Source organism: Solanum lycopersicum, chromosome 7 (genome assembly GCF_036512215.1).
Source record: "Solanum lycopersicum chromosome 7, SLM_r2.1".
Classification (NCBI taxonomy): Eukaryota; Viridiplantae; Streptophyta; class Magnoliopsida; order Solanales; family Solanaceae; genus Solanum; species Solanum lycopersicum.
In genome coordinates, this window is record NC_090806.1 from 10,920,282 (window position 1) to 10,947,302 (window position 27,021).

Genomic DNA, 27,021 nt, shown 5'->3' on the forward strand with positions numbered 1-27,021 from the left:
AAAAAGGGCAGTAAGTTAGATGGGGTGGGGGTTAGGTGGGGGTGAGGGTGGGGAGAAAGATTTTTTTTTATCAATTTAATTTTTTTATATATTATTAAAGGAAGGAAAATATTCTTTATCTTTTAAAATTAAAATTATGGGCCCATATGCCACGTGTCGTAGTTCTATTCGTAATTTTTGTCAAGATAAAGAGTGTGCATTACACGCACAATATTTGTAAAGGTAATTGTTATTTTATGTTTGATAGGTAAATATTTATTAATATTAAAGTGTCTAATTGGTAAGAGTCTCAGTTGAGGTGTCTAAATGAATTATGCGGACAACTTTAAGGGGCTATCGATGACTTAGGCCTTTTTTTTATTTCTATTTTATTTTTATCTTCTTTTTCACATCAACATATCCTTATGATTAATTGATGACATGTGGACAACCATGATTAAAAGAACTATCCAATTTAATATAAATCAAATTCAACCGGCTTCACACAATAATTTAACCCGAGCTAATCTATTGACCAGCATAATTTATCTTTCAAACAAGAAAACTAATGTTCGATTGAGTTCTCTCCGGATAACTTACTTCGACTTTGACTTCTTAAATTGCTGCACTTTTTCATGCCGCAACAAACAGTTGAGTTTTTTTAGCATAGCAGCCCACTTGCTCTTACCCATAGCTAGGGAATAAATCACGATAATCAACGAGCAAAGAAATAATAACACAACATGACAATATCATGTTTATGACAACCATCAAGTAAAGAGTCTTGTAGATAAACCTACTGATGAAGATAATGAAAGGAGCATGTAAAAAACACACCACCACATAATTATATTCTTAGACTTATTGTGTAGACTTAGATATTTGTGTACAGTTTATGACTTTGTGTTGTGTTTTATGAATTCTAAGAGAACTCAATTGGATGTTAGGTTTCTTGTTTGAAAGATAAATTGGGTGGATGAATAATAGGTCGGCTTAAATTATTGGGCGGGACGGGGCGGGCTATATCCAAATTTGATTTATTTTAAATTGAATAGTTCTTTTAACTCTGACCATCCACGTGTCGTCAGTTAATCATAAAGGTGTATTTAGCCCGAAGTTATGTATATTTAGCCCAAAAGTATAACTTGTGATATATTTAAGGAAAAATAACTTAAATACACAACTATAATTTTTATATTCTCCAATTTTCCCTACTTTTTTTAAATATTACATAATTCCCTATTTTTTTTATTTTAGTGTAAGTTTTTAGATACATTACACTCTCTCCTATAATACACATTTACCAATTTTAATGCCTATTTTTTCTCCATTAAAACACTCAACCTCTTAAATCAATTTTTGAATTTTAAATTTTTTCCATTTAAACACTCAACCTTTTAATCAGCTTTTTAATTTTGAATTATTAAATTTAATTAAATTTAAATAAAAGAACAAATTTTGAAATTTTGAATTTCAAAATTCAAAAAATATGGAAGCAGGGTAACTTCCACTGCATTCTACCGTTTTGTTCTTACCAAAGTCACCTTTCACTTCTTTTTTTTCCTTAATCGTCTTCATCCCACTATTTCTTCATAACTTTGAATCTTCTCAACCCAGCAGATTTTTCTATTTTCTTCTTTTTATTCTTAATCCATATTCGACTATTTCTTCCTAATATTGAATCGTAAGAACCCAGATCCTTTTTATAGTTAATCCATCATCAATTCGTATATTCTTCTCTTTTTCGTTTTTGTTAATTGTTTAATTACTTCATAGTAATATAAGTGTAGTAAAGTATAATCTGTGCTTGATGATACATGTTGAATCTGTGTGTACATTGTTTAGTCAATGTAATGATACATGTAGTAGCTATGTATCACATGTTCTGCATGTAGTATGAATTCCTATATGATATCATGTATCAGTAAGGTATTAGTTGTTTAGTTGATTTACTCATACATGTTTTGAAACTTGTTATAATGTATCATTCATTAAGTTTAATAAATGCTTCATCAGATATAGTTGATGATACATATAGATTCTTTGTGTATGTTGTTTAGTCGCTGTTTATGATACATGTATTAGACATGTATCACATGTTATAATGTTTTATTTAATTCAATGATACATGTTATAGACATGTATCACATGTTTTTCATATAGTATGAAATTCTGAAAACTGAAACCATGTATCATTAAGCTATTTTCAACTATTGCCAAAGCCTGTGTATCATTTGTTGTGTCTTCTACACACGTTATTTCTCCACTTCTTCCATCAAAGTTATGTACAGTACCACTATTCTTCTCAATTGTGTCAATACATAATGGATATATTGAAAATCCAGGCTCGTTTTTTTTCAGTTCAAAATATAGTTTAACACTCATATCGTTCTTAAGTTTCATCGGACAGGAGTTACCTTCTACAATGTATCGAATTTCAATTTCTTTCCTTGATACATCAATGTTCAACTCGGCCGCAATTGCTGCTTTGAGATTAGAAAACGAAATTGAATCACCAACAACGATTCCATCAATTTTGTAATTTTCATACTGCAATTCGTTCACCCAAATTCCGGAATATCTCATCAAAATCGAAGTATTCATCTTCAAAAACCCACTGCAACAACAAAAAAATTTCGGCAGCTCCAATTGTTTTCTAAATAACTGATACAATCTTTGATTTTCAAATTATGAAATTAAATATCCAATTAAGTGCTGATTTAATGCTGATTAATGATCTGTTACCACAAATTAAGCTGTTTTAGTAACAACTTTAAATTTACCGTTTTTATCCCCTATTTTTTCTTAACAGTTTTAAGTTACTATGTATCATTTACCATGTATCATAACTTTCTAAAGTATCACGGCTCAGCAATTTTAAGGGATTTTTTGTAATTATTAAACTTATCGGGACAGAATGTAATTATTGAATTACACTATGAGATTCCTTAAATTTATACATTTAAACTATTTCATGTAGTAGAATGGTATATTTGACCCTTTACCCTTTTCTTAGATACAATTGATACATAATACATTTAAATGAATTTCTTCTTATTAACACGTGAGAGAAAAAGAGAGAGGGGAGGGGGGTAAAAATTTGTTATAAAAATATGTTTTTTTTTATATAAAAAAATCAAAATATAGCTTTTTTTTATAAATATGTTGCTAATTTTGATTAGTTCCATAATTTTTCCTCAAATTTTTAAGTAAGAGATGGTTAGTTTTTAGATTATTTTTATTAAATATTTTATATCACCAACAAAATTATTTTTTTGCAATATACTATATATATTTTAAAGAATAGAAACTTATATAATCATTTCTTTTTCTTTCCACCTTATATTAATTAGGGCTATATAGAATACAATGTACTAAAGATAATAGCCATTTAGCCCTAACGTTCCTTTTTCCCCCAAAGGCCAAAACCCTTCTTGTTCCTCCAAACTTCTCACAAAAAGCTTGACTTTTACGGATCTTCAACAATGAAGAAGAGACTCAGAGAATCCAGAATCAAACACCAAACAACCATTATTGACACCACCTTAACACAAGGTACTTCTCTGATAAAGCATTTAGCTGCTTGTAACGCTTCCATTAGGTCAAAAGCATTCGCACATCTTCAAACATGGCTTGTAACACAAACTCAACTCGATGATGATGATATGAAGAAGTTGTGGAAGGGACTTTTCTACTGTCTCTGGCATTCTGATAAAGCCCCTGCTCAAGCTCTACTTATCAACCGTATTTGCTCTATGGTGAAAACTCTTGATTTCGGTCTTTGTTTGCATTATTTTTCTGCTTTTTTGATAACCCTTCGTCGTGAATGGAATGGTATTGACCATTTGAGATTGGACAAGTTTTACTTGCTAATTAGGAAATTTCTTAGGGTAGTTTTTGAATTGATGAAGAAATATGGTTGGAATTTGGAGATTATGGTAAAATGTAATGAGATATTGGAAAATAATGCTTTTCTTGCTACAGATAAGTTGTTGGGTCATGGGGTGAATTATCATATTGCTTCTGTTTTTCTTGATGAGCTAAAAGGTTGTTTTGTTCCGGTCCAAGAGGATGTGGTTTTCTGCTTGTTTAAGCCCTTTTTGAGTGTATTGGGGAAGTCTGAGGATAAAATTATGGTTGGGAAAGTGAAAAATTGTGTGTTTGAGGAGTTGTTAAAGATTGGGAGGAGCTTGCTGGAGAGGAGGAAGGAAGGTGTGGAGGTGGATGAGAGCTATGATGATGTAGCATTTGGGATTATCGCATTGAAAACAGGGTTTTCAGGAAAGCTTTTTGAGGTTGGTTCATCCATGGACTGTGTTCAGGGTAATAGGAAGGTAGTGTTGAAATTGCACGAGGAGTTCTTGAGGTTGGAGAAGGAGTTTGAAGCTTCGGGGATTGAATTTAGTCTGCCTGAGACGAATGAGGTTGTTGATGATGGTGAAGATGTGCCTCAGTTAATACCCATTGAGGATAGTTTGACTGGTAAAGTGGGTGATTTAGAGAATGATGAAGGATTTGGTGATGAGGCTTTAAGGAAATGCAAAAAGGTGAAGAGAGCAGTAGATGGAGGCAGTAAAAAGGCTAAGAAGAAAGAAAAGAAAAAGAAGGTTTCTGAGGATGACACTTTGGTTGAGGAAAACGAGACCAATGAGCTCGAGGCTACTAAACGGGAGAAAAAGAAAAAGAAAAAGAAGAAAAATGGGCTTAGTAATGGTGACAGCAGGGAGAATATGATTGCTATTAATGGTGATAGTTCCAATTACGAGCTGGTCACTGAGAACAAAGTGACTTTTAATGAAGAAGTGATTTCAAATCTTCAGATGCAGTTTGAGAAGGTTGCTGCTGAAGTTGCTTCAGACGATGACAACGATTCATCTCACACACCTACTATTTCTATGAAAAAGAAAAGAAAGAGAGGAAAAATTGCTGAGGGAACAGAGTCTTGCATCCATGTTATAAGTAGTGAAGGGAATGCTGCTACAAAGAGCACAGAGAAAAGTTCAAAGAAGGTTAGGTTTGCTATGAAGAACAACCTGATATGGAAACCAAACAGTCCAATGCCTCCACAAAACTTACGGTTGCCACCCACTCTTACTCCCCGAGGTAGTGCTTTGAAGAAGGGGGTGCCTCCTGGCCCCATAAGAGAGATGCCTCTCTCCAAGAAGATGAAACAGAAAAAGAAAGGCCGCAAGATACTAAGGACAGTCTCCCCTGCCATGAAGCGACTGAAAAAGATGAAAGCTGTGTCTACTTAGTAAAGTTTAAGTTGCAGGTGCTTGTTCGTCAACTATTTTTTTTTAAACTCTGTTATTTGAGATTTTCTAAATTCATTTCTGGAACTTCACATTTCTTCTGCTTAGGATTTTTGGTAGCCTTACCTTGGATTAAACTCTAAAGTTTCTTTGAAGAAATTTGTTCAAGCAGAGTTGATCTATGAATTACTCTATTGTTGTATGACCATCGTGTTATAGATACCTTTATGTTTTTTCCCTCCTTTTCTTGATCATGTGATTGGAAACTGGTATATCTATGTATCCTCTTATTGATTGGGATGTATCCTTTATGTTTCAGCCCCGCCTTTTTGGTGCTGACGTGGTACAAGCCTTAACTATATTCCGTGCTTTCTCACCAATGGATATACAACCTTCTCTTTAAAAGAAGAGGTTGACTTTAGAGTCATTATAAAAATAAAGTTTGACGCTTTGTAATTTTGGTGTTAGTTTGGGCAGGCAAATCTTGTTTTTTTTTTCCGAGCATAGTAACACTGCAGGCAAGTCTTGTTTTCCTGGGGATGGAAACTTATATACAGATAATATTACTAGGCTAAGCTGATAATGAGGAAATCAGCTTGCAGTAGTGGATTTGTTAGCTAAACTTAGGAAAGTAGGAGAAATTAAGAAGAAAAATTAGGTTGCAGATTTATGTCCTGGCAAGTCATCAAAAGTTTGAGATGTGTGAAGGCATTTGTTCTTTAATAATTAAACTCAACTTAGATTTTTGCATTGGCAACAAATTTGATATTTACTCTTCTAAGCATGAATTTTGTAGAGAATGATATGCTAGGGATGAAGTCTCTGCTCATCATACTCCTGTTTAAACCAATATAAAAAGAGAGAAGACAGAAAAAGCTAGTGATTGGATGCCACTGGATAATATCTGCTAATCTGTATTGAGAACATGTTTCTATTGTTAGATTAAAGCATGTTTCTAGTCTATTCACACAAAACTTTGCTTGAGAAGGACAGAGAAAGGAAACAGGATGATGAGACTTCCCAAATGGGATGCATGTAAGCTTCCTCTCAGCTTATGTTGTCCACCTTGAAGAAGGCAAGTAAAGTGTTTCACCTTCTCTTGCCTGTCCAATTTATGTTAGGTTGGAATAACTGATATAACTTTTCTATGCTTTACTTCCCTTTTCTACTAACTTACAAATCAAGATAATTAATTCATGGCTGTTGAATCCATTAACAGTAGCTAGTACAATGTATAATACATTTTACAACATCAAGTTTCTGAGATAATGTCTAGGAATTAAAGGGCACTGTTAGACAAGTGTAGATTATATTCATTTCCCTTTACTTTCTGGTCTTTAACCCAAATGAGCAGCTTAATTTCTGTCTTTGATTTTCCAGAACTTTGTCGTCTCACTTAAGGGGATACTTTTTTAGCTAGACGTGGAAGAGTAATATGTTTATATGCTTGTTGATTTTCCTTTTCCCTTTTGAGTTATCCTTGAAATTGATGTATTGTTTGCTTTTCTTCCTTCCCTATTTTGCAATTTCTCACTTTTGAATTGTTAGAGTATGACCCTTCCCTGGACTCTCTATGAAAGCGGGATGCTTTGTACACTGGGCTTCCCCTTTTCTAGAGAGTATATTCCAAAAGGCGTCAGTCCATTGCTATTGTCCTCTTCAAGCAGAACGAGGTTGCCTGTTGTGTGTTTGATGCATATTGCGACGTGCTATGCTTTGTGGAACAAACATATAAGATAAATAAAGATGCCAATGAACAGTAAAAGAAAATATAACTAAAAATACAACTGACAATTATACATAGTAATTGAGAAGACTATAATTAAGTGAAATTTATAAATAAATATCATTTAAATCAGGTTTGAAAATATGTGTTGATTCAGATGTAAAGTGCAGTCTTAAGGTTTTAATTCAACTTTATGATTAGTATTTATCTGATACTTACTTATTGATTTGCTCTTTCTAATGAGTGAAAATATCAGCATCTTTTTCTTTTTGGACAATCATATCACCTTTTTCACTTATATTTATTGTTCAGTGTCCTCTCCCCTTTGGTGTTTAGTTCAAACTCACTGGCTTTTGAACTCAAAAGAAATCCTCATTTGGGTTGTCAGCATTAGTAGAACTACTTTGTAATGTTGCATCTTCTTGATGTCTTTCTAGTACTGTTTACTATCAACCAAACAAACTAAGTGGATCCTACAGTCCTGGTGAATGCAAGTCTCATAACATGTTTTGGGCCAAATGCACATTCCTTCCCTGAGGCTCAGTAACTTGCTAGCGTTTCAGTTTATGAGCACGAGTATTTGTTAGTTGCTTTGGCATACCTGTATCAGAAGACTGTTTTGATATGGGTCTCTGAATATTTCAGGTGGATTTTCAAAATAAACTAGAAATTAGCAGAAAATTGCATAAACCAATACCAGTTACTTTTTTTTTATTATGAAGCTGGGACGACATAAGATAGGATTTATTTGAGTTCAGAAGCCAGTGAGATTATGTTGAAAACATAACATGGTAATCTTGCAGTGCAGTCTGGTGCAGAAAGAAAGCTGCATGATTATCTTTTAGATAGTAATAGTAGTACTGTTCTTTTTTTAACTCGGAATTACAGTTTAACCTACCTGTAATGCTCATGTGAAGCTATGGTTTTTGCCTTTGTGGGTATCCTTCCAATAAGGTCTGGATGAAGTTTGTGTACACTACTCTCTGCGGACCTCACTTTGTGGGAGTTCACTGGGCATGTTGTTGGAATAAAATAGTTATTTGGGAAGTATGTGTATTGGCTGGTCGAGTGAACTTTATCAGATGCCAAAGTCCTTTTAACCTTTATAGGTGTTTTTGTATGTTATTTCTATTTCCTCCTCATCTCTAAAGAAAAAAAATGAAAAAGTCTGTACAATTTATTTTTTTTCTCAAATAATAGGATGCAATTTGTTCACCCCAGAAGATCGAAATGAGTTTTTCATATAATACTTGGCTTGGTTCTGTAATGTAATGTATTAGAAACTTTACTTTTATGAGTATATCTCTACTAGTCCGGTGGAACAATATTTTGTTGAGATAAATACAAAAATATTCCAATGTCAAATTGATTGCTAACATTTGACCTCATTTTTTTGGACCTAATGAAAATTTTAATTTTAATTGTGCATATTTTAGTCGTTAAGTTTGCTTGTTTTCAATGTCTGGATTTTAATCATTAAGTTTGCTTGTTTTCGATGTCTGGATTTTAATCATTTACATCTTTATCACTAGGTAGGTTAATTTTTCTTACTTTATAACTACCTAATGAGTTGGAATAATGAAGATTTGTAACAAAGTTTTTATATCATTAAGATATCTATTTGTGATTTTCTATAAAATAAAATGAGTTCATTGTTACTTCGTCTACTTCTATCGATCAACACAATCTCTATGGAGCTACAATTGCCACCATTGTCAATTACTATCATCTGTCATTCAAAACCATCAATCCATTATCCTTAGGCCAATCACAATCATTATAATCGTTAGTTACCAAAATCAATTGGCATCATCATTAAACATTATTTGCAATCATCACTACCCATCGTTATTACATTTACTAAATCAGTATGCATAATTACCACTATAAATCAACATTATAATGCTAAAGATCATAATTATTCACATAGCTATTAGCTATAACTAACATTTTACTACTAATTATCAATTGTCATCACAAAATCACTATACCATAAAATATTATCCACAAACATCATTATCAGTTAACACCATTCCAAATTGAAACATCCAATCATCATCTCTAATTATTACCATCATTAATGTCATATAACATTTTAAAAATATTTTATTAATATAATATTAGATTAAATTATTATTTTTAAACAAGAACAAAATTATATACATTCAAATGTTTAGAAACCAAACGGTCCTAACTATTGAGTATTCAAATATTAATACACCATCTTAATACTCAATATGTCATTAATATGAGATAATATATATTTATTCTTGATTGTTACCTTATTCAATTGCATGTAGTCAATGCTCATTTTCATCGTGCCATTTTTATTTTTCAAAAATAACATAGGTTTCTTGTATAGCGCTACACTAGGATCGATGAAACCCTTATCAAGTAGCTCCCAGAGTTGAACTGTCAATTCTCTCAATTGAGTTGGGTTCATATGATATGAAGGAATAGAAATAGATTGAGTTTCTAACACTAAATTAAAATTGAACTCAATTTTTCTCACCGGAGGTAGCTCGAATAAAACTTCTAAAAACACATCAACAAATTTCTGAACAATTAAAACACTGTCAACAGTAACATATTCTCCCCTCGAGTAAAGAAGGTTGTTGTATGCAAAGTAGGTGAATTGCACGATTAAGGAAGAGAAGCAAGTGAATAAGTAAATTGATAGGGCGACAAGGATGGAGGCTAAGTTAGTTGTTACAACAGCTAAAACAATATATATATATATATATATATATATATATATATATATATATATATATATATATATATATATATATATATATTGAAATAGGTGATAAGAGCGAAGATAACAAAAAATTGTACATGCTCGTGAATGCAAAAGAGAGGAAGGCCCCAAGCTTGGATAAAATAAAGTACATCAAAAATGAAGAAGACAAGGTATTGACAGAGTAGAACCTCTTTACACAAAGATTGCTAGCATATATTCATACACTATTGAAAGAAGAAGGCAAAGATATTATGTTGGGTGAGTTGGAACACTCGCAGAGACATCAAAATTTTGGGTACCACATTAATATTGAGGAGGTCAAACATACTATTAGTAGAATGAGTAGGGAAAAATTGCATGATCAGATGGGATATTGATAGAAGTTGGGAAGAGCACGAATAAAGTAGGTTTGGAGTGGTTGACTAGCTTGGTCATTTTTAAAACAGCTAAGATACTCGAAGAATAAAGGTGGAGTAAAATGATTTCGTTTTACATAATAAGGTGGAGTAATTATCTCAAATAGCAATAATTACATGGGTATTAAGTTATTAAGTCACATTATGTAAGCTTAAAAAAGAGTGGTGAAGATGAGGATGATGAGGGGAGAGTCTTTTTCAAGAATCAGTTTGAATTTATTTCATGGAAATTAACCACATATTTCATCCATTTTGTGAAGAGATTAATGGAGCAGTATTAGAAAAGGAAAAGAGACTTGCATAAGGTGTTTATTGACCTTAAGAAGGTTCTCAGGGAAGTATTGTGGTGATTCCCAGAGGCATGTGTGTCAGTGATATGTATTAGAGAGATAAAGAACATTTTGCAAAGGAGATAAAACATGGGTAAGAACGATAGGATGAGACTCAGAGTACTTCTCAGTAGAGATAGAATTACATCAAGGATCAACTCTTAGTTTGTTTCTAATTGCCTTAGTGACGAATGAATTGATGTGAGACATTCAAGATGATGTGCCTTGGTGTAGTGTTATTTGTGAATGACATAATATAAAATGATTAGACATGCAATGATTTTAATGAAAAGTTAGAGATATGGAGATAAACTTTGAAGAATAAAGGGTTTAGATTGAGTAAGATTATGAAAGAGTATGTGGAGGGTAAATATACTGATGTGATGCATGAAATAGGCGTGAAAGTGAGATTTGACACAAGGAATATCCCTTGGAGAGAAATTCAAGTACTTTGTCCAAAATCCAATGGAGTAAGGACACCGATGAGGATATATCACACATCATCTTGATGCAACATGGATGAAGTCACGGCTTGCCTCTGCAGTCTTGTATGATAAATGAACCATCAAAACTCAAAAGTAAGTTCTACAGTGTGTTGGTTAGATCGACATCATTATAAGAGATGGATTGTTTACCAGTAAAAAATTCTCATGTTTAGAAGATGCATGCGGAGACGAGGATGTTAAGGCAGATATCTGATCATACTAGGAGTGATAAAATTCGAAATAAGGATATACAGAATAAGGCATGAGTAACCTCTATAGTGGACAAGATGAGAGAAGCGAGATTGAGATTGTTTGGACTTGTGAAAAGAAGATGTGTGGATACACTAGTAAAGAAGTGTAAGAGATTGGTTACGTAAAGTATAATGAGAGATCACGGTAAGCCGAAAAAGTATTTGGGGAGAGTTGATAAGACATGATATGATGCACCATCAAGTTACCGATGACATGGACTTAGATAGGAGTATGTGGAGGACATGTATTATAATAGAAGATTAGTAGTGTAGTGTTGTATTGATTAGGGTTGTTGATGTTTGTCATTGTACTAGTTGTATAATCACACTATTTTATTATTGTTGTTGCTCTCTTCTGATAGGCTTCTTCTTATTACTTAAATTTTCTTCACTCTCTCCTTTTTCTTTGTATCTTGTAGCATGTTTGATATTACTGCTAAAAATTGCTTATTTTTAGAAGCATTTTTTTAAAAAATAGCTTTTCAGAAAAATGTTCTTGAAAAAAAACAATTTGTGTTTGGTTAATTCATTTGAAAAATGTTTTTAATAAGCAAATTGTGTTTGACTAATCTTTTTAAAAAAATTTTAAGTGTCAAATTACAAAAAGGACAAATATCAACGTACTTTTAATATAAAGAATATATTATAGATAGAAATTATTTTAAATATCTATTATAAAAAATCTAAGCAAACTTCTATTTTTATTGAATCGAAATATACATATTCAATATTTCAATCAATATTATACATAGATAAATATTGATATGATGATTTAAATATAATTAAAAATATCAAATATAAAGATGAAATAAACATAAAATATTTAAGAATGTATTATATAAAAATAAATTCTTAAATGAAACTTTTACCAAAGCTATGAGATATGTTAATTTATTAATAATGGATATATTGGAAAATATGCAAATATAGAAGGGATAGTTTGGTCTTGTAAAAAATAATTTTTTACTTTTGCTTCTGCGTTTTTTAAGAAGCAGAATTTTTTAGTGGCTTCCCAATAGAAGGAAAACTACTTTTGCTTCTATTTAAAAGCACTAAGCAGTTTTATTGATTTTCCAAACATTTTATTTTTAAGAAAAAGTTTTTTTTTCTCTTCAAAATGAGTATTTTTGGCTTCCAACAACAATACCAGACAAACTCTTAATTTGCTACACTTATGTCGAGAATTTTTAAAAAATAACGTTTTTACTTCTACGATACAATGATAAGGTCTATGTATAATCTATGCTTTTCAAATTTCACTTGTGGGATTTACTAGAGTATTTTATTATTATTGTTGATAATGATTTTGGTTTTTTTTTTAAATGTTTTCGCCCAGCTTTTAGAAAGTAGTTTTAAGTTTTATTTTTTTAATTTATTTTTTTGGAAGAAAGCTATTTTTGTTAGTTTTTGAAAGAAGCTTATGTTATTTCCTAACACTTAACTTTTTCAAAAACTTAATCAAACACCTCAATTTTTTTTTAATTATTATTATTGTTTTGTAAAAGAACACTTTTGACTATTTGTCAAGTAAGAGTAATTTTTTTATATTTATGATCAATTATCAAAATATTGATGATGATGGTAGTATCATAAAGTAGAGGGGAGATGATTATAATAAAATCAAACTTGAGGAGGGGATGTGTGTGATAAATAAAATTAGAACAAAATGGTGATGAAACCAATGCCATTATGATTTATGATGCCTAACAAAACTCCCATCCTCGTAAATATCGTCTCTACATGCATACACCTCACTCTCCTTTGTCCTCTTATGTAACCACTTCCACAACAAAAACACACTTATTTTTACACATAAAACTCATTTAATTTTCATATACTTTGCTAGTAAGCTAATTGTCATAACTAAAGTAGTTGATAGTTAAGAGCAAACATGTCTGTCTCAAGTTTTGTAGCTCCAATTGTTGGATCAACTTATCTTGGTTTAAAATCAAATAGATCCAACTTTTTTCCTGCTGTTAAGGATACAATTACTTGGAGTAGAAAAACTATCTCCAATGGCTCTAAAACTTACTGCATGAAGGTAAATTAATTTTCTTCATACAAATTATAGCTAACTTATAATATTTGGGGTGATTTTTACTTCCTTGTAGTTTTGAATCTAAGGTACATGCATTTAGCAATGAGTTGTAAATATTTTTAGCATTTTAATTATTGGATCTTTAAAGTTATGAACATGTCTATTAGTACTATTTATTGTTAGTATAAATCTGTGTCCTGTATCAAAAGTATTGAATTCAAATAAATCTGATGTTATAAGTTATTCGGAATACCATTTATTCTTGATTATCAAAATGTTTGTAATTCATTTGCTCAAACTTTTAAAATTTGCTTATTTCGAAAAGTAATTTTTGTTAAATGATTTTTTTTAGAAAAAAATACTTTAAGAGTATCGATTTTTTCTTCCGCTAATCAGCATGAAGAGAACTTTTGCAATATTATGACACTAATTTGTGTTTGGTCAAACTTCTAAAAGTATTCTTTTAGGAAAAAAAATTACTTTTTTTCAGCTTTTAAAAAATAGTTCTTTTTATTTTTCCAGAACACTTATTTTTTCTTTAAAGTTTAATCTTTATAATAATAATAATAATAAAATAATAAAGGATGTATTTTATCTGTACAGCTACATAAAATTACACTATATTAAATATCGACACTAATAAAGAGTGTTAATTTCTTTACCAGTATTAGTTAAGTGTCGTTAGAATCAATATCGCTAAAGGCTTTAGAAACATATACAAAAAGTGACAATTACCGCTAAAAATACATATTTTAGTGACAATTAAGAATTAAATATTGCTAATGGTCATTTTTGTTATAGCGTAAGAGATTTATCATTCTCGAGCTATAACATCCTTTTTATTCACTTTTCTGGTATCACTGTTCAATTAACCCCACAAAGCTCCTCTTTGTTTTACTCACAGATTAAACATGATATAGACAAACTAAAAAGATTGTTGTTTTTTTAAAAAAAAAAAAATATTTACCTTGATTGATAGAGGATTTTAATTGCTCTTGATCATTTGAAAATGAAATCTTGTTACTGTACTTGCCTTTGTTGATTTTACTTGAATCGAGAGCCTATCAAAATCAATCTATTTATAAGATAGGGGTAATAAGACTACACACACGTACACTATCTTCTCCATATCTTCACTTGTGAGATTAAACACTGAGTATGTTATGATATTATTGTGTGGAATCTCATTATGTAAGCATAAAATTGGAGTTGTAAGTAAAATAATTTGTTTTGGGATATTTCATTCTTGTTATTTTAACTATTTTTGGGTGTATGTAATGAACAGTCTTGGAATCCTATTGACAATAAGAAGTTTGAGACACTATCATATCTTCCACCTCAATCAGAGGAGTCCATTGCAAAGGAGGTTGATTACATAATCAAAAAGGGTTGGGTTCCTTGCCTTGAATTTGACCAGGTATATATCAATTTTCATCATCGCTGGTCTGTCTTATAGTGAAGTCCTTCTCACATTGTTCCAAATATTCCTATCACTTGAAGTACGTCTATACGTCCATCTCAACATCTTCATTCTTCGATTTCACAACTTGCATCTTCAGATAATGTTTTGGTTTGTGTGTTTGGTAGGTGGGATATGTGCATAGGGAAAATAGCAAAATGCCAGGCTACTATGATGGGAGATATTGGACACTGTGGAAGTTGCCCATGTTTGGCTGCAATGACTCTTCCCAGGTTCTCAATGAAATCCAAGAATGCAAGAAAGCTTACCCAAATGCTTTTATTCGTTGCTTGGCGTTTGATAATGTTAAGCAGGCACAGTGCATGGCCTTCCTCATTCAGAAACCTGCACCATAAAATTTAATTTGCTACTTTTGTACGGTTTGTTCCAAAAACAACTGAGCTCTAGCTTTATGGTTGAAATTGTCTTTCTTTGTTTTGCAAAAATAATGGAATGGCTAAATGCTATTTACAACAAGGCAGTAAGTGGCAATAGCTGTTGAAGGGAAACAAATGTTTTAAGATTTACATAATGGTGTTTGGTTCTGTGTTAAATTTGTTGAAAGGGGAATGTGTTACTTCAGAAAGGGTTCTTGGAACACTGAATAACAGAGTAAAAATGACCTCTTTTTGAATATATGAGACTGGATGGACAAACGACAACAATATTAAACAAATATAGGAGGATATGCCAAAAAGAAGTCAACTAGCCTACTAAGGGTTTGGTTTGGCAGGCAGCATTAGAAGAAATAGAAGAAATATAATAGTTCATGATATTGTTTAGTACTGTGTTTAGTATGAATTTAGGCACTAATTCAATAATTAATTATACATCCTACGTGGGACCTCAAACTTAAACTACATTCTTAAAAGTATCATTCTTACCATGAAACATACTTCAAGTATTTTTAAGTGAGCAATTATCATCCTTCGAGTTGAATTTCTCGTAAAACTACTCGATATATCCCACAAAAATTAAATCGTCCCTTTCTAATTATTATTCTTAGATATGCCAAGAATATTATCCTGAACTTTCTTGTGATTGAGTTAAGAATTATACAAGACTTCTAATTTGATCATTTTTTCCATTCATTTTTCATGTAATTTTAATTAAAAATATTATTAGTTTAAATATGTTTCTTCTCAATTGAATATGCTAGAAGCGACATTTATTGGAGATTTCCGCTTCTGATAATGTAGAATAAAACTCAAATACGAAACATAATCAATATTTTGGTCAATTCAATATTAGGTTGACCTAAAAATCTATTGATTTAATTGGTTTAGAAAAAGATAAAAATAATTTAACTCCAACTTCTTTCCGTTACGAGAAAAGCAAATTATGGACGCTCACACCTTCCAATCATTTTTAGTTTCCATAAGCAACAATGTCTAAGATTTTTTTTATATTTTTCGAGAACATCTTGTAGCAAGTAATGAAATTATATAGAATAATTTTTGTTGATAATCACGTTAACTGCTCATGTTTTCGTAAGATCCATTAGTTTTTTGACAATTTCTAACAAAAGGATGAAACTTGTTCACTTACAAATACTTAAAGGATGTTTTCTGCTAAAAATAATACTTTAAGGATGCAGTTTAAGTTCGGGGTATAATTAAAAAGTATTTTCTGCTAGAAATGATAATCTAATGATGTAGTTTAAGTGTAGGGTATAGTTAAAGGATGTGTTTGGCAAAAAAAATCTCCTACATGGTATTATAGAATGTATTACTATTACCTTTCATTTGGAGGTATTAATAATACCATGGGATCATACAAAAATATTCAAATCATTTTACTTATTTTGTTTATTTTTTTTATTTTTATAATTGTACTAGTAAATTTATTTCAATAAAATTAGCTAACAAATTATTTAGAGAGAGTTGTCTGTTACAAAACAAAACCAATACAAATTTGAAATGTGAGTTATTTAACATTTACTAGTTAAAAAGGTTAATATATCACTACATGACGTTTGCAATTATTGTATGTATATTTATGTGATTTTCTAATTATTTGTATTTTAAACAATTTAAAAAATTATATACATATTAAAACTATAATTGCAATTTTAACGTGTTAATGTAGATGCTTTATTTAATTTTATCATTGCTAACCATCTCTTTTATTTTACAGGTAGATGGTTTATCTTTTCATTAAAAAAAAGGTCATTTTGTCAGTGATCAATTTATTAAAGATACAATTATCCTCAAATAATTCAAGCAGAAAAATAGCAAACATAACAACAAAAAAAAATATTCTTATAGCTAAGTTAGAATGTCATAAAAAAATAATAGTCATTCAATTATCTACCTTGACCCGATTACATAATAATGTAAGGGTATAATTGAAAGTATAAAAAGAAGATTTTTAAAGTGTTATAATTCACGGAAAACAATGAACCAACAATTGATATAAATAAAGTCTGTACTACTAATCCTTACATTATTAATCCCAGCTTTGTATCAAATGAGTTTTGTTCATTAGCATTCAACGAACAAAACACCCAAAACAAAACGAGGAACCTCATCATTTTGGAAAATGAGAAGATGGTGAACGGCAATGAAAGTATGTACAAGGATTCCCTGAACTGTTTAGTGCTCGTTTAATCAGTTAATCTTGACTGGCTAGAAAGACACTTGCAATTACATCCAAGAAGTTCACTCATTTTACACTTATTTTTGGACGATAGTGAGGCACCTGACAAGAAATCAAGGTTTAGGTTCCACTCTAACCCTATCTTAAGAGATATTAGTTGTCCTATTTACTTAGTTTTCTATCACCAAGGACACCAGAGAAAAAGTAAAAGTAGCTCCTTTGTGGCTTCATAGATGATGTAATCTCTATTACTTTATAAATCAACACCGAACAAATAACAGTTTCCAAAAAGAGGCCAAATCAATCATATGAACAAAAAGAGGATAAGGTTCAAACTAAAACAAAGAAGTTTTTTTAAACCTTAGATCAAAACTAGCCATCTACACAACTGGTCATGTTGATCACTTCTTCAAGTCATCAAATAACCACCACCCCAACCCCAAAGAAAAAGGTTTTGGAGAAAAAACCACATGTGTTACGAACCCTTTTTCTCAAAAACACTTCCGTTCTCTGTCAAGACTTGCTACTCTGTAAAAACCTCATTTTCCATTACAATTTATAACTAGTTCCACACTGAAGTGAACAATCAGAAATCATGCACATTACCCCACCTGAGTTAAAAAAATTTCCACCCCAAACTGGGTACGACTCTGTAACATAAAGAATCAAATTGACAGATTCCACACCATTTAAACCAAGGGGACAAATATCATAAAAGGTATCAGAAAGTGATCAATACAAGACTTGAGTGCGCATAGCGAGCAACAGTATAGCCAAATCCAAATGTAAGCTGATTTATGAAGACATGCCTTTTTGAGGAGAGATCTGAGAACCAAATGCATGTTCACATCAGTAACCTCAATGAGATAACATATGGTGTTCAAGAATGGCTGCTTTAAAGGGAGGGAGGGGCACTTGATTAACCAGCTAACCATTTGGCAGGACCCTGAATTAATGGTGCATCTGTTACTGCGTCTGCAGTCTGCAGCAAACTGTGAAACTATTGGAGTACTATTATCATGGAGTTCTGAGAATATAGCACATTACAACCTAGACAGACAATTAAAAATATCTTACATTGTCTCCATTACTTGGACAAAGGGACAGACTCATATAAGAAGCCTGGCAGAAACTGCATTTCCACCTGCAGATAGACCAAGAATCGCATTAAAAGTCATTACTTGTCCCAAGTAGCAAAACCTTAACATGTAAATGCAGAAACATTGTCGAATAGTTGTTCCAACAAATAACCCTACATATCGAAAATGCTCATTCCAAATTCAGGACTCAGGAGACATGCAATTTTGAACAACAAACTTCCAATATCAGACCACATGTAAGCAACACTCATCACAATCTATCCAGCCACAGAACCTTCCCCATGAAAGCAAAGGCATTTAACTATGAGCTTCATCACTTTCCACCCTTGATTACATCACACTACCTTCTAACACGAAAAAAACTACAAAATGAGCTGGGTAACTAAATTTCCTTTAGAAATACTCCATCTTATTTTATGTGGTGATGTTTGACTGGCATGGAGTTTTAAGAAAGGGACCTAAAACTTATCGTCTAAAACAAGTCAGATATTTTCATGGCTATAAATCATCTCATTAAGTAAAATGGGAAGCTTAAAGTTAAACTATTTCTAGATTTCGAAATATATTCATTATTTCTACGACAGACTAAAAAGAGAAGTGCATCACATAAACTGAACAAGACAGAGCACCATTCTCCAAACTTTTGATTGGGTGAGAACAGTAGAAAGACTGCTTTACAAGAGCCAGTAGAAGTGTTTAAGAAAAGAAGAATTGCCAGCAATAATCCAACATTCTACAGGGTTAAAAGGAATAGTGATGATACCAATATATCGAAGTATCACCTTATTTCCCAAAATACAAACTGTCCTTGATGCTTAATCAATCAATTGGAGAAAGAGCCAAATTTATCCAGTAAATAATGTAAACAGATTGCAGCAGAAAGCAGAGATTCTTGGAGAAGAAATTGGAAGTATTACTACTAAACTTGGAATGCCATTAAGAGCAAGGAGAAAACACAAAGAAACTCAGACTGGAACTTTAGAAAGGTGTGACAAAAAATTGACAAGGTGGAAATCATGGTATCAATCCTTGGGAGGAAGGGTGACCCGAATCAGCTCTGTCCTAGATGCTCTTCCTGCCTACGATGTCTCTTTTTCCTTTGCCTAAAAGTGTGGAGAAGAGACTGGATGCATTAAGAAAAGAAGGATTCCCATCTGGTCAGATGGATAAAGGTGATCATCAGCCAAAGAGATGGGATGGGGTCTGAGTATGAGGAACCTGAAGAAACAAAAAAAATTGTTTCTTAATGAAGTGGCTATGGAGGTTCACTAGAGAAGAACAAGCATGGTGTCAGCGTATGGAAATCTATCAGAAAATGGTAAAGAACTGAGATATAATGTGAAGGATGGAAAGAGAACTTTGTTCTGGGAGGATTTTGGCTGGAGAAATGTAAGATGAAGCAGTTATTCCCTGATTTATTTGGCACAAGTATGCAAAAGAGGGAACTTTACAGGTAGTTTGGTTCACACAAAGGCTAGACCCGACATTCAGGATAAGATTGCACGATTAGGAGAAAATTCTTCAAAACTATGGAGCAGAGAAATGGCCTACAGGAGGGTGCAGACACCTAAGAATGGCCAAAGCATAGCAGTGGCATTTACACAGTCAAGTCAGCCTATAAAGATCAGAATGAGGCACTCCCCACTCACATTGTGCCCCTGGAAATACATCTGGAAAGTCAAGATACCACATAAGTGGCATGTTTTAGATGGCTGATGGTTAAGGAATCTATTGACATAGGATACTCATAGGAGGGGAATGCAACTATCTTCAATGATATACGCGGACAGGATGCAGAGATAATCAGCAATCCATAAGGGTTACTAGACAACTAAGGGCAATTTTGCTCTATTTCCCATGATTGAGGGCATTTTTGGCCCTTTTCCCTACTTAAAATTCAAAAGAGTACTTTTGGTGAAACGTGAGCGTAAAAAGTACTAGCATAAGGAAAAGGTTCTATGGACAGAAAGAACCCCTTCTGTTTTCTGAAAAAAAAAAAAAGAAGCACAAAGCACTTTCGGCCTTGGAGAAGCTTGGCCAAATAGGCTATTTTGACCTGGAAAGGGACTGGCACAAGAACCTTTTCAGTAAATCAGCCTATAATTTGCCATGGAAGGAAAACAACCAAGTGATGTTAGTAATGAATAGTTGTTCAAAAATGCTCCCAGGCATGTTTTTCGAGAACTTTCTCTTTCCTACTTTCTAGGGCTGTAGAATACACCTTTCCCCTACTAGACGTCCAACGGATTTTCACCTCTTTTTCGTTAGCCAACAATAATCAGCCTCTGTGATCACTGAAACATCTGTTTGATTAGGTCCTACAGGACAATATGGGGGAAATAGAATTTATTTTGCAGTTGGCTTTAAGTCATCTGATATAACAAGATTGACTACCAGAATAGAAACCTGGTTTGAATGGGTGGAGAGAAGCCGGAATTTGATGCTTAGAAATACATTCAACAAGAAAACCATGGAATGGTTAATCTTCATTCTGCAAGAATCTTTGAGGGACTCCAGAAAGCATACAAGAAGGTGGACAAGTTTGCAGATTTTTATTGCTACAGGAATCAAAATAAGTACGGGAGATTTATAAGCATTTTAACAGTACAAGGAAGGAATAGATCAGTTATTATAATTTCAGAACTTGCATTAAATAGGGAATGGGGTGATATTGCATTGAAGATAGACAACATTAAAAACCAAAGGGAAGCACCTACTACAATTAGACCTAGATTGACAGACCCGAATATTCTCTAAGCCTACTGTCAGAACCACTAAATGGCAAGCAAAGGTAGCATCTGAGTCAGAAATCAGTCATGACAGGGGAAAGACGTCCACCTCAGTGATCGACACAGAGCTACAACAAGGTTTATTGGGCAGATGTTTGGTTGGAAGGTTTGATGTAGATGAGGAGGAGGCACCCACTCTTTCAGACATCAGAAGATGGGTCATTAGTTCACGGAAGAAAGCATTTGGGATCAACATTTACGAGATGGATGGAAGCTCCTTTTTGAATTTCCCAACAAACACATGCTGAACATGTCCTTCGCAGAACATGTCCTTCGCAGAGACTGGACGCAGAAACAGTTGGAACTCCATCTTCAATGGTGGACACCAACAGGGCAATGCTGCACTCACTCAGCGCAAAAGTTCTACCTGGATAAGAGCTGTGGGCCTTCCTTTGCATTTATGGACGGAGAATGCTTTCAAAGCCATTGGTGACCAATCTGGTGGATAGATAGAAACGGTAGAAGAAAGATCTCTTAAGAATCACCTGAGATGGCAAGGTTGAGAGAGAGTCTTCTCAGTCAACAATCCCTACAAAAGAGGACTATTGGGGATGACAGGGACCCCAAAATATAAGTGGAACTACTTTTGGAAGAGTGACATTCCTACAAATGTGAAGTGTTTAACCTGTTTAGTGATAAAGAGAGCATGTTTAACAGAACAAGTTCCACAAAAGGAAGGCAGACAACTGGTCCCTAGGTGTTCTTGTGCAACTTGACAGGGGAAACAAATAACCATCTCTTCATTGCAAGTATACTGCTCAAATTTGGTACTTGTTTCTCAACATCACAAGCATGAGCTGGACAATGCAAGAACATACATCAGATCTGTTGAGCTGCTGGATTAGGAGGGAGACAGTAAGAGTCAAAAGAGATGGTGGAAGCTAATACCATCATGTGTATGGTGGTCAGTCTGGAAAGAAATGGAAGATGTTTTCAAGATAGATCTAATTTCATCCACAAAGTTAAATGGAATTGTATAGGACCTCTACTTTTTTGGTGTAAACAGCTCTGTATAGATGATATAGACCAGATCATAGATTTCATGGGAAATCTGTAATTATCCCTTTTTGGAGGTAGCCAGCATAGCCTTAATGCTGAAGAATTCAACCTTACCAGTTTCACAAAAAAAAAGAGACTGGCAAGGTTGAGAATCAAAGGCGATGGGGTGAACATTCCGAGAGAGATCAAGTTATTGGAGAAAGGACTCACCTTTTCTATTCCGATCTGGCCAGAAACTCAGACATTAGTAATAACCGGACAAAGAAAGAAGTCTAGCGGTAAGGACCACTGGGTATTAGAGGATAACAGAGGAAGAAACAGAGATCTATTTGCTGGCAGAGATAGCAATAGGCACCTGAGCTCTGTATTCAAAAGAACAGCCAGTGTGCATCCCGGATCACGTGCGCACAAGAGAGTTTTAATTTAAATGAAATCGGGCCGGTTTTGGGGAGAAAAGAACTGTCTAAAAGAGAAGTGTTTTCAGTTGAGGGAGGCCAGACTCCACTTAATGAAGCTCCTTATCTTCTTAAGGAAGACCAAACCTGGAGCTTCATCAGACAAAAGAGGCAGTACATATCAAACTCGACCCTATGGTGATTGAACTCGAAGCAAATTTACCTGAGGGTGAATTTTTTGACCGCATCATTGGAGAGCCAGTCACAGGAACAGAGGAGCAAGAGGCTTTATTAGTAGAATCTACAAACTAGGCTGAGAGTGGGGAATTCGTTGATGCAATAACAACTACAGATGATGAAAGACCCAATTTTTCTCCGATCAATTCTCAAAACTTATGGCTTTTGGCTTTTAAGTCAAAAGCTAAAAGTCAATCCAGACAGGCTCTAAATCTAGAATTATGGTTAGTGAGGATTTATATAGACGACTCAAACTCGTTTAGTACTAACGTGTAGTTGTCTTTTTCTTTTTTTATGAATAAGTATGTTATTGTTTTTTTTTTGTTCATTTTTTTTGCAAAAAGTGTAGATTATAGAATGTTTCACTTACCTTAACTTCTACTAGCTTGTTTGGTCAAGCTTCTAAAATCAAGTCATATTAAAAAGTGCTTTTCAAAAAAATACTTCTGGTCAGGAACAGTTTGTGTTTGACCAATAAATTCAAAAATCCCTTCTGAGCAGTAATTAATGTTTGACCACGTTTTCTAAAAAGTGCTTCTAAGTTCGAAGAGCCCGTTTGGATTGGCTTTAAAAAAGCAGCTTTTACTGACTTTTAAGTCAAAAAATAAAAAGTAGGGGAGACCTACTTTTGGTTTCTGGCTTGTTTTTAGTCATTTTTTACTTATTACAAGTCATTTTTTACCTTGCAAACACTTTATAACTTATTTTAAGTCATTTTTTGACTTATTTTTTAATATTTGTCAACACTTCCAGAAGTCAAAAAACTGACTTAAAAGTAGGTATGACCAACTTCTAAGCCAAGCCAAACGGGCTCTAAGTCTGTTTTGCTCAAAGTGGTTTTCAAAAAAGTACTTTTGGGGAAAGCTATTTCTTTTAGCTTCTGAAATACAGCTCTGCCACTTTCCAGAAGCACTTTTATTTTCTCCTGAAAGCTTGGCCAAACACCTTACACTTCAAAATAAACACTTCTGGGGGGAAATAAGTTTAGCCAAACAGGCTATAAGTATCTATCAGTAAACAATAAATACTACACCACAAAGTCTGGATCATTGCACTAAGCCATTATTAATTTCAACCAACCTCTTCAGGTAAGACAAAGATAACCATTAGGAGAATTCGGAGCAAAAACCTAGACTGGGTTAATATGTTACCAGGAAAAGCACATTCAATGACGGACTCACAAGCTAATTTGCTCAGACTCTTCATTTTCAGTACCGCACCCGTGTCGACATGTGGGTGTGGGTGCAGTTTCTGCACCTGATCTGGTCAACTAGTTTGGGTACTTTGACCGAATTCGGGAAAGATATTTTCTGGATAAATCCAACGACTTCTATAAGCAAAACAAAAACTAAGTTGAAATTGAAGAAAAATGAAATACATCATATAAATAAATTTCTATATTCAATCCCTTTCCTTTTATCCCCTATCAAGATTCTCCTCTTGATCAATATTTCTCCTCAAGTTCTCCACATAATATTTTATAATTTAGGGTTTATAACTTTATTTTTAGATATTTGAATTATTTTAAGCCGAATCCCTGCAAGCTTATCCACAAGTGGATCCATATCCCGAATATTAGAATATAGATCACAGAGCATCAGAACTCTAGATCCACACATTCATCGGACACTTGCACATAACTCTCAGAAACTTAGCTCACAAGCACTGACTACTTTTAAAATTTAGTTCAAATATTAAGGGTGAACCTGAGAATCTTGACTATTGATCCATAACTTGTGTCACAATATGATAAGTCTACATCGACAGAGCATCATTGTTCCTTTGCACTCTAAATTTTGGTGATGCACAAATGGTGTTCCCATTATTATCATACCTCTTGCACACTATTCAAAGTATACCACCAAAATCACCAAGTAAGTGCTTCCCAGACACAATTCTTTCTAAGCAATTAGAAGGGGTAGCAGAATTAAAGCTTGAAAACAGCAGCCTCCACAACCAGTCCCCTGAGTCAAAACACTTTGTTTGACGCCTAATTAGACGCATATAAGTTTAAAGATGCACATGTTATGCACTCAAAACTTCAAACGATAAACACAACTTACTACTACAGTAGGGTTTTTTTACTGTATTGCACTGTCTGCCTTTTTCTTCATAAATCTTCACACAAATCCAAAACAGCATACTTTGCTGATATATTTCTCCCTAGTCAAATAAATTACAAGCTCACTACCTTTTATCTGCCAACAAACATCATAATTCTATTCAATTTACTAGGTTATGCATACAATCAACTTTCTAATACTCAATATTCCACAATTAAACCCAAAATAAATGTCCTAAGCTCTTGGATTTATAGAGAAAATTAGAACCCTAACCTGGAAAGCTCAGCGGTTGCACTCAGCAGGCAAGGGCCTATTGAACCCACCACGCCTATTCATGTACTGTCGAGGCTGGCGTTTGGTGACTTTTCTTACAGCACCTACATCATTTCCTGCCACTGGTTTTCCTTTTGTAGAATCAAACCCTACTGGTATCCCAAATTTCTTCATCATCTCAATCTCATCTTCATCCATCATCTCTTCTCCTCCTTCACCAACACCCCCACTCCCACTCACATTCTCCTTGTCCTTGTTCTTTTTCTTCTGTTTCTGTTGTTCTTTGGCTATCCCATCCACAAAATCCGAAACTTCTCTGCGTCTGTCCCTGTCCCTATCCCTTTCCTTATCCCGTTCACCATCATCTTTATGCCTTTTTCTTGGAGGACTTTCAGCTGAGGGACTCCTGCGGCGGTGGTGACGGTGGCGACGGTCAGTAGGAGAACGGGAACGCGAGGTAGAACGGTGGCGGTGGCGGTGACGGTCGGTGGAAGGGGAACGAGTACGGGAGCGAGTATGCCGAGTAGTTCTGGTATGATCAGGGGTATAAGAATGTTCACGGTCTCTCCGATCACGGTCTTCCCGGTCTCGTTTCCGATCTCTGTCTCTATCCTTGTCCCTTTCTCGGTCACGCTCACGATCCCGTTCACGTTCGCGGTCTCGGTCTCGGTCTCGGTCTCTGTCTCGAGTTCGATCACGGTCCGCCATTGTTCCTTGCAGAGTGAGGAGTGGAGTAGGAGGGGTTTTTTCTACAAAGAAGGGATTGTGTACTCGAACTCGTCTCAGCCTGTTTGTAGGTTTCTGATGAGTCCAAATAGTAATTTTTAAATAATTTTATTATTTTTTGGGAAAATACATAAAAATATTTTAGGGCCTGTTTGGATGGGCTCAGAGCCTGTTTGGCTCAGCTTAAAAGCTGGTCAAACTGACTTAAAAACTGGTTTTTGACTTATTTAGCTGTTTGGCAATACTCAAAACAACTTATTTTAAGTTAAAAAAAAAATTATTTTAAGCCAAAAGTTAAAAGCTGGGGTAGGGGTGTTTTTTTATTTTTAGCTTATAAGCTGTTTTAAGTTGACCACATTTTTATCTTTTTGTGCTTAATATTTTTATACAATCTCCAAATTACCCATATAACCCTAACATTTCTTTTTTCCATTTATCCCTTTTCACGTTTGACATAACAACTTCAGCACTTTTATCCAAACACATAACTGCTTATTTTTAAAATAAGTTTCAGCACTTTTAAAAGTACTTTTTTAAAGCTGCTTTTATTAAGCCCATCCAAACGGGCCCTTAATAAAAGCAGATTTAAAAAAGTACTTTTGAAACTGCTGCAACTTATTTTTAAAATAAGCAGTTATGCGTTTGGATGAAAGTGCTGAAGTTGTTATGCCAAACGTGAAAAGGAGAAAATGGAAGAAAGAGATGTTAGAGTTATATGGGTAATTTGGTGATTGTATAAAAATATTAAGGGCAAAAAGATAAAAATGTGGTCAACTTAAAACAGCTTATAAGCTAAAAAAAAAACACCCCTACCCCGGCTTTTAACTTTTGGCTTAAAATAAGTTTTTTTTAACTTAAAATAAGTTATTTTGAGTATTGCCAAACAGTTAAATAAGTCAAAAACCAGCTTTTAAGTCAGTTTGACCAACTTTTAAGCTGAGCCAAATAGGCTCTTAACTTATAGCAAAACTCACTTTACCACTTTAACTTTAAAATAATTATTTACCTCACTCTTTATTACACTCAAATTGCTGACACGAGAAGTCCAAAAAAATAAGGCACATAAAAATCAAAAACTAAAAGAAAAAAAAATAATGAACCCCAATTATTTTCATTTATCCAATAATTTTTTTCATCTTCTTTGTACCCTACCGATCCAATCT

At 33.5% G+C, this 27,021-nt stretch overlaps 3 protein-coding genes across 5 annotated transcripts; 2 read left to right on the forward strand and 1 right to left on the reverse strand.

The window, feature by feature from the left end:
* The first annotated feature begins 356 nt into the window (after positions 1-356).
* LOC101265348 (uncharacterized) lies at positions 357-5,468 on the forward strand. The gene has a single exon (XM_004242865.5). The coding sequence runs from the start codon at positions 3,465-3,467 to the stop codon at positions 5,232-5,234; it is 1,770 nt and encodes a 589-aa protein (XP_004242913.1). The 5' UTR covers positions 357-3,464; the 3' UTR covers positions 5,235-5,468.
* Positions 5,469-12,943: 7,475 nt separating this feature from the next.
* On the forward strand, positions 12,944-15,232 carry LOC101257875 (ribulose bisphosphate carboxylase small subunit, chloroplastic-like). Its single transcript, XM_004243031.5, has 3 exons — positions 12,944-13,222; positions 14,505-14,636; positions 14,807-15,232. Exons 1-3 carry the CDS (start codon positions 13,073-13,075, stop codon positions 15,032-15,034), a joined length of 510 nt encoding a protein of 169 aa, XP_004243079.1. The 5' UTR covers positions 12,944-13,072; the 3' UTR covers positions 15,035-15,232.
* A 2,732-nt stretch (positions 15,233-17,964) lies between these two features.
* LOC101265655 (uncharacterized) lies at positions 17,965-25,956 on the reverse strand. Of its 3 annotated transcripts, none has more exons than XR_002028247.3 (3): positions 25,133-25,956; positions 18,354-18,420; positions 17,965-18,268 (listed from the first exon to the last, which is right to left on the reverse strand). XR_002028247.3 is itself a non-coding variant. In XM_004242866.5 (2 exons), the coding sequence occupies exon 1, from the start codon at positions 25,838-25,840 to the stop codon at positions 25,142-25,144; it is 699 nt and encodes a 232-aa protein (XP_004242914.1). In that variant the 5' UTR covers positions 25,841-25,956; the 3' UTR covers positions 17,965-18,420; positions 25,133-25,141. The 3 variants fall into 3 exon arrangements, 1 of the variants encoding a protein (XP_004242914.1); XR_742270.4 differs by having other exon boundaries at positions 17,965-18,276; XM_004242866.5 differs by having other exon boundaries at positions 17,965-18,420.
* Positions 25,957-27,021: the final 1,065 nt, after the last annotated feature.